This window comes from Pediculus humanus, genomic scaffold (assembly GCF_000006295.1).
Source record: "Pediculus humanus corporis 1103172108309 genomic scaffold, whole genome shotgun sequence".
Lineage (NCBI taxonomy): Eukaryota > Metazoa > Arthropoda > Insecta > Psocodea > Pediculidae > Pediculus > Pediculus humanus.
The window spans coordinates 959,076-967,002 of NW_002987878.1; the positions used below are offsets into that span (position 1 = coordinate 959,076).

General features: G+C 24.9%; 2 protein-coding genes across 2 annotated transcripts in view; both read right to left on the bottom strand.

The window, feature by feature from the left end:
• Positions 1-1,435: 1,435 nt before the first annotated feature.
• Phum_PHUM581720 (NEDD8-conjugating enzyme Ubc12, putative) lies at positions 1,436-2,710 on the bottom strand (the record flags this gene model as incomplete). The annotated part of the gene is made up of 3 exons (XM_002432330.1): positions 1,436-1,576; positions 1,693-1,994; positions 2,605-2,710. 3 exons carry the CDS (start codon positions 2,708-2,710, stop codon positions 1,436-1,438), a joined length of 549 nt encoding a protein of 182 aa, XP_002432375.1.
• A 1,977-nt stretch (positions 2,711-4,687) lies between these two features.
• Positions 4,688-7,927, bottom strand: part of Phum_PHUM581730 (Importin-7, putative) — a gene marked incomplete at both ends in the record, with an annotated part of 4,062 nt that continues 822 nt past the window's right edge. The window contains 11 exons of the mRNA XM_002432331.1: positions 4,688-4,755; positions 4,857-5,000; positions 5,086-5,313; positions 5,396-5,449; positions 5,537-5,909; positions 6,004-6,228; positions 6,305-6,910; positions 7,005-7,124; positions 7,232-7,395; positions 7,481-7,626; positions 7,735-7,908. Of these exons, the coding sequence (XP_002432376.1) occupies positions 4,688-4,755; positions 4,857-5,000; positions 5,086-5,313; positions 5,396-5,449; positions 5,537-5,909; positions 6,004-6,228; positions 6,305-6,910; positions 7,005-7,124; positions 7,232-7,395; positions 7,481-7,626; positions 7,735-7,908 (2,302 nt within the window). The remainder of the gene's footprint in view (positions 4,756-4,856; positions 5,001-5,085; positions 5,314-5,395; positions 5,450-5,536; positions 5,910-6,003; positions 6,229-6,304; positions 6,911-7,004; positions 7,125-7,231; positions 7,396-7,480; positions 7,627-7,734; positions 7,909-7,927) is intronic.

Here is a 7,927-nt window from a genome sequence, read left to right on the forward strand (position 1 = left end):
TATTATTATTATTATTATTATTATTATTATTATTATTATTAATTACCAGTTTTAATATATTTTCGGGGTGATTATTATTAGTTGATTGAACCGTTCATATTTGACATATATTTAAAATTATTTTTCTTATGTTAATGTTTTTTTTTTTTTTTAATTATGTACAATTGGGATTTTAAATATATATATATATATTCTGACAAATTTTATTTTATTTATTAAAACACGAATCCCGGAAAATAATTATAATTAATAATAATAATAATAATAATGAATCATATCGACAATTAAATAAATATTGCATATAAAGTTTTTTTTTTTTTTGTTCTTTTTGTGGGGGATTTTTATCCATTTAAAAAGTATTTAAAGTCAATAATATAATAATAATAATAATAATAATAATAATAAAACACGTTACACGTAAAGAAAAATAACAATGATGATGATGATGACGATAAATGATGACCATCACGATAAATTAAATAACTATTATATTGTTAATATAATTAATTTCTTTTTTTTTTTCTTTTAATTACGACAAATATTTTAGAAAACAAATATATATATATATATTTAATTATCAATTAAAACTTATTTTTTTTTTTTTTATTAAATTATTTATATATTTATTTATTTTATTATTATTTTTAGGAGAAAAAAAAAGAAATTAATTTATTTACAAAAATAATCGAAACGTTTTTTTTTTTTGTCATACATTGATTATATGAAAATTTAATCATCATCAATTAAATATAAGCAAAAAAAAAAAAAAAAGAACAAAAAGAAAATAATAATAATAATAATAATAATTCGTACAATTAACATTTTTATATATAAAAAAAAATAATAATAATAATAATTTTACAGTAAAAATTTTACATTTTTTATTATTATTATATATATATATATACGGTTGGAATAATAATTACAATTAATTTCGAATATTACATTCATCATTTGATTTAAAATAAATTTATAATATACACCATTCTTTCTATAATTAAAAAAAAAAAAAAATGATTATAATAATAATAATAATAATAATAATAATAATAATAATAATAATAATAATAATAATAAAAAAGGTAAATTGGGATCGACATAATAATAATTCCAATATTTTTATATTATTGGTATTATTTATCCTAGTTTATAATTTTTTTTTTTTTTTTTTTTTTTTTCCCACCAAACAAACATTTTTTTTTTTTTTTATTTATTTTTATTTATTTTATTTATTTATTTTATTTATTTATTTATTTTAATTAATTATTTAGTATTTCATACATCTTCTCGAATCGAATTTAACTTGGTAAACGATTATTATTATTATTATTATTATTATATTGTTATAATTTAGTAATTAAGTATTGATATTATTATTATTATTATGTTGTTGTTGTTGTTGTTGTTGTTGTTTGTTATTAATTATCATATTTATTCACTTTAAGCATCTGTCGAAAAAAATTGATCCGACATAACCTCCTCTCATTGCTTTCTGTACATTTGCCTCGAAAAGTCGTCGATTGTTTTGAAGTACTTCTGCTGCTTCTTTATTTAATGGATCTTCTGGATTTGGTTCCTTATTGACAACAAAAGAGAGAGAGAGAGAGAGTGAGTAAATTAAATTGAAAAGATCATTATTCATCAAGTAATTTTTTCATTAAAAAAAAAATAATTAAATTATTTTTCACATACCAAAAATAAATACTGAAGGCCATATACGATTGAATTAATTGTTAAAACAGGTTTCCAATCTTCTCTTAATATATTTAAACAAACATTTCCATCTAAATCAATGTTTGGATGGTAAACTGTTGTTTCACATTTGACCTTAGGTGGCTCATGAGGATAATTCATGCCGACTTTAAAGCTAAAACTAAATTTTCCTCCTCTGTAAAATCCTTCATCCGGGCAAATGATCAATTTAAATGAGAGTAGATCATCCGGATCTGGAAATTCTGTACTACATGTCTTGGGTAGATTAAGTTCATTTATATCTAAAAAAAAAAAAAAATTCAAATATTAACATAAATAAAAAAAAAAAATTATAAATACATTCGTAAAAAAAAAAAGAAATTGTTAGTCATATTGTCACTCTTATAATAAGACTAAATTCCTGTTGGACCAATTATTTCTTTTGAATGTAAATATAACCTAATACTTTATTGACAAAGAAAAAAAGAATCTATGTCAATAAAATTGAATTGAATTTTTTAAATTTTTTTCCTAAAAGAAAAAGATTAACATTTGTTTGTAATGATTTTGTTGTTAACATAATATTATGAAATAAAAAATAAATTTTTTTCGATATAAAAATCAAATAACGTTCGATTTACATTAAATATTTAATTTTGTTGTTTTATCATTTAATTATAATAAAGTTTAAATAGATTTCAACACAATTTTTTTGTCACCTTTTCACAAGAAAAAAAAAAAATAATAATAATAATACTAAAAATAAAAATAAACAAAAAAAAAAAATCAGAGGACACGTTTTAAAAAAAAAGGGGAGAAGGGGGGAGGGTCGAAATTAAATAATTAATTTGACGAAAAAATAAATTAAATTAAATTAAAATTAAATTTAAAATTTTTACACTGCTAGCTCACCTTTAGTGATTCTCAGCTGAGCAGCTGATGCTTTTTTTTGAGTACCCGTTTTGGGAATAGCCTCTCCATCTTTTTTTTGCTGTTTCAACGAAAACAATTTTATCATTGCGAAAATTCTCTAATTTTTATTTTTTTTTTTTAAATGCTAATTCATTAGAAAATAAATAAACGAGAGTGAGAAAAATACAATCGCCTAACGAAAAAAACAATATTTATTTTTGACTCCTGTAGATGACAGCGCTAAAAAAGAATACGAAACTGGCATGGAGACACCTGATTCACAAAGGAATCGATTCAATGGTAATTAAAAAAAAAAACTGACATTTTCTGAACGATTTTTTTTTACAAATGTCGTCTTTTTCAAAATTTTTAATTTGTTATTTTTAAAAAAACTGACTACGTTTAAGTAATATTATTATTCATTTAATCGGTATAACTAATCAATGTACCTATCAGGTATAAATCGAACCATTAAAACGATTGTAAAACTTTTAAAATTGGATTTTAATGGCGGAATACACTGACCAAAAAAAAAAAAAAAATGGCCGTTAAATTTAAACTCATAAAAATTCTTAATTCTATTTTGTGGGGAAAAAAAAAACAAATTTCGTATTTTAAACGTATTTTTATAAAGGGAAATACTCGATAAATTGATTGATCTCTAAAATCAAATAATAATAAATTATCCAAATTCTTAATTAAATAAAAATATTTCTTTCATTTTTTATTTAATATCATTTTTCAGTTTTGTTTAAATTTGCACAAAGCAATTTTCTGTTGTTTTTTTAAACCGTGAGTTAAATTAAAAAAAAACGTTAAATTTTAATATACAATTTTTTGTTTGTTTGTTTTAATGACATATTATTGAAAAATAAAAAAATAAGCAAAAAATAAAATATAAATATTTATCATAATAACTCTTCTTTATTATTGTATGAGCCATTGAGTTTTTTAAAATTACCCCGTTTTCGATTTATAACGAAATTAATTAATTTTCATAATAATAATAATAATAATAATAAAAACAGTAAAAATATTAATAAATATTAAAATATCAATTTAAATAATAATAATAAAAACAATGTACAAAACAAAAACGATTCGTACTTGTTGTTGTTGTTATCATCATCTACTGCAAAAAGTATAAAAAAATAATTTTTTTTCTTTCTCTCTCCTTCTTTCTCCCTCTTTCTATCTCTATCTCTTTTTAATTAATTAACAAAAGTATTAAATTATCAACAGTTAAAAAAAAAAAAAAAAAAACCTAAACGAAACCTAAAGTGAAAAAAAAAATAAAAGAAAAAAATTTAATAATTAATTTAATTTATTAATTAATAAATTTGTCAATTTGTTCCTAATTTTCATTCATCAAATAAAAATCAAATAAAAACCTAAGAAAATTATTATCATTATTTATATTTCCCACCTTGATAATAATTAATATGAAAAAAAATTGCGTGTCGATTTAAATTTAAAAAAAAAAAATAATAATAATAATAATAATTTTAATTATTATATATATATATATAAATTCGTCCACATTTTTCCATTTTCCAAACACTTTTTTTTTTTATTATTATTATTATTCGATTTCATCGATTCAACAACGACCCTCCTATCTAACCTTTAATTATTATTATTATTATTATTATTATTATACGCAAGCGTATTTACAATTAATTTACAATTAATAATATACCATCAGGCAATAATTTTCTTCATTTTTTTTTTTTTTTTTTCAAATAAATCGATTTTTTTTTTTTTATTTGTTTCCGTTCGAAATGTTTAAATATATATAAATATATATATATATATTATTTGCACATAAAATTTACATGATTGAAATTTCATTCATTTTCAACCTACGTAAAAATTTAACAAATTTTATTTATTTATTTATTTATTACTTATTTTTTAAATTTTTTTTTGTAAACGCTTTCTCTGATTTTTTATTTATATATTTTTTTTTTTAATGTTTGTTTTTATTTTCCTTCTTTTTTCTCTCTCTCTCTCTCTCTCTCCTTTCTTTTTTTCTTTCTCTCTCTCTCTCTCTCCTAAAATTTATTCGCTACATCGAGGAATTTCATTGTTTTAAGGGAGTTCCACCAAAATTAAATGATGTAGGCACGGTGTGCGTTTGGAATGCATAACCTAAAAATTTTCGTTAAATGTTTATGATACCATTCCAGGTTTATTTAGAAAATCACAAGGGGAAAAAAAAAGGAATTTCATCAGTGACGTCATCACCCTACCTCCGCTTTGCTCAATTTTTTTACTCTCCGCTGCTGCTTTCCTTTGATCGGCTAAAACAAGTATTTCTTGCAATGCATTCTGTTGTTCTTTAGATAAATTTGCCGTTAATACTTGATACCAAGCTGGATCGTTAATTTGAAGATCTGTAAACGAACGAACGAACGAATCAATTAAAATCTCGATTCGAATCGACATTGTGGTGTAGAGTTAACATGAACATAAACACACTTTGAAAAACTTCCTTAAAAACTACGTATTCGTCTATTTCGCAATTATCTTCGTCTAATGGCGTCGTATAACTTTCTAATTCAGTTTCTTCGTTAAGATCATCGTCTTCGTTATCACTCCCCACATCTAATCTCGATGAATTAACTAACGATGCTAAACCTTTACTGTGAAACGAATCTATACTCGCACCGTAATCATCTATATCGTCTTCGTCACTAGATAATACTTCTAAAAACAAAAACAAAATGTGGTCTCACTCAGGTACTTGCAGCATTTACATCTTCTTGGGTTTAAACCTTAACTAAATCACCTTGATCAACTTCCTCTTCTTCTTCTTCCTCTTCATCATTTTCTTTTGCCTTAGCTGTTTAAATAAGAGTGAAAATTATTATTTTTTCTAAACAAACACATTCACATCTTTTGTAAATAAAAATAATAATAATAATGATACCTATGTAAGCTCTTTTTAAACCATCGAACAATATAATTAAAGAAGGTATTATTCCATTGGCCAATTCGTTTAATATCGGCGGACGATTTGGCGACATTGATATTAATTGACATAAACCCAACACGCAAAGTTTACGATCGTGAAGACCTAAAAAGCAATCCGTATCAATGATCCATTGTTTAATAAACCTAGTCGTCATAGATTCCCCGGCATTGTCTCCCGGCTGTTGAATTTTTTCCAATGTTTCAAATAAAAGCTGATAATTATAGTACAGAGCAGCTATCACTACTTGTAAACACATGGTACGGAGTTCGGATGTTTTTAATTCTCTCATTAGTCTTTGTAGCACAAGTTCAACGAAAGGTGGAATACACTAAAAATAATTAAAAAAAAAACGGATTAAAATCTTCATTTTAATAAGATAAATAAATTGAAATTGAAATTGAAATTGTGAGCCTCTTTCTTACATGATCGATGCGTCCTTTACATTGTAAAATAATAACTTCTAATAATTTGGCTGCGTGACATTCCGAATCTTCTTCAGCGTCACCGGTTAACACGGCTTTACACATATCAAACACAGCTAGTACGTGATTTTCATTTGATAAAAATGCATTCGTATCGACGGTTACGTAGTTATGTAAGGAGGGCATCATGTCGGTAAAATAATCAAAACCATCCTTTTGAAATACCTGAAAAAAAAAAAACAAAAAATTAATACAAAACATTTAAAAATCAAAATTTTTTTAAAAGTTTGCCTATGCCTACCTTATACATTAATTCTAAAACTTGCCACATTTCAGATGAAATATTTTTACTAGTTAAATCATAAACTAAAGACATGGCTTCCTCGTAAAATTCCGTTACGCTTTGTTGAAATATATCACCGACGACTTGGAGCACGATGGGTTGAAGTTTTGACATTATGTCAGCGTTGTCTTCCATCACGGTTAACAGCGTTTCGATTGTGTTCAACAATCCCATGGCTGCAATAGCTTTTTCGTCGGACCCTTCATCCGATTCCAAAACGTTTCCAAACGTCGTGGCCAAATGTTGGCATATTTCAACGGCGATCGGAATCAATTGTTCGGTGTAAGTGCAAACGAGTTTTTGCATGACATTCGTCAAATCGTCATTCTCGGTTTCTCTGATCAGAGTCAACAATTCGAGCGTTATGGGTTTTATTTGAGATTCGACAAATTTTTGAATTTTATCCTGGGAATTCAACAGCATTTGAAGTGCTATGGCCGCCTCGACTTTAACGGGGATATCTTGATCGGTTAAAAGAGCATTTATGGTGAGACGAGAGGCTTCGGCTAAAACAGCATCTTCCTTAAACTTGATTTCGCTGAAGTAATGCAAAACCCAACAAGCCTAGAAAAAAATTTAAAGCATTTTTCCCGTTATTTTATTATTTGTAATTCGAGTCAATTTATAAATAGTTACCGGGGGGTAACAATGTACTTACCCTAGCCCGCATATGACCATGTGGACTTGAAAACTGAGGTAGAACATGCCGACACAACATATTTTCCATTTCATCTTCAAATATTTTCTTCCTATTCAAAACGTCAGCAAGGGTACCAATCTGAAAAAAAAAAAAAAAAAAAAATTATGAAAAAAACATTAATTTTTAAATAAATATATTTGGCATCGTTGTAAAGTTTCGAAATTAAATTTTCCAATTTCTCTCACCATGTGTAAGGCACCATCTAGTTGCTTTGGATCCGCGTTAGGGGAGGTTAAAACTTGCATTAAAAACATGACAGTTTTTTCCAACATCTCTTTTCTCTTTTTACACGCCGAGTTCAACAATGTCTGGGCAGCAGTTACGGGTGACACAAAATCCTCAAAAATATCTGAAACATTTAAAAATAAATTTTAAAAATAATTTTCAGATAATGTTAAAAAAAATTAAAATTTTTTATTATTAATCTTATTTACCAAATTTTACTCTGACATATTCATATGGATTGGAATCCCAAAGTTCAGCATCTGCATCAGTATAGGACATAAGTGGAAATAAAACATCTTGTATAATAGTAAACATGTGAGGTTTGAGGAATTTCCAAGAAAACGCGTGGCTTACCCTATATTAAAAAAAAAAAAATAAAATAAAACAAAATAAACCATTAAAAACCAATAATAAAAAAGAAAGAGAGAGAGAGAGAGAGAGAGAGAAAAAAAAGATAACATACCCTTGATTTATATAATTGAGTGTTAAATGTAATACACGAGGTGAAACATAAATTTTTCTTCTATATTGATCCAAAACTTTTAACAATACTTCTATAAATCCACCAGTAAACGTCTTCAAATACCACTCTGAAAAATCTTTATATTCATTTAAAACGTTTCCCGGACTACCATACCTAAATAAAATATCAATTA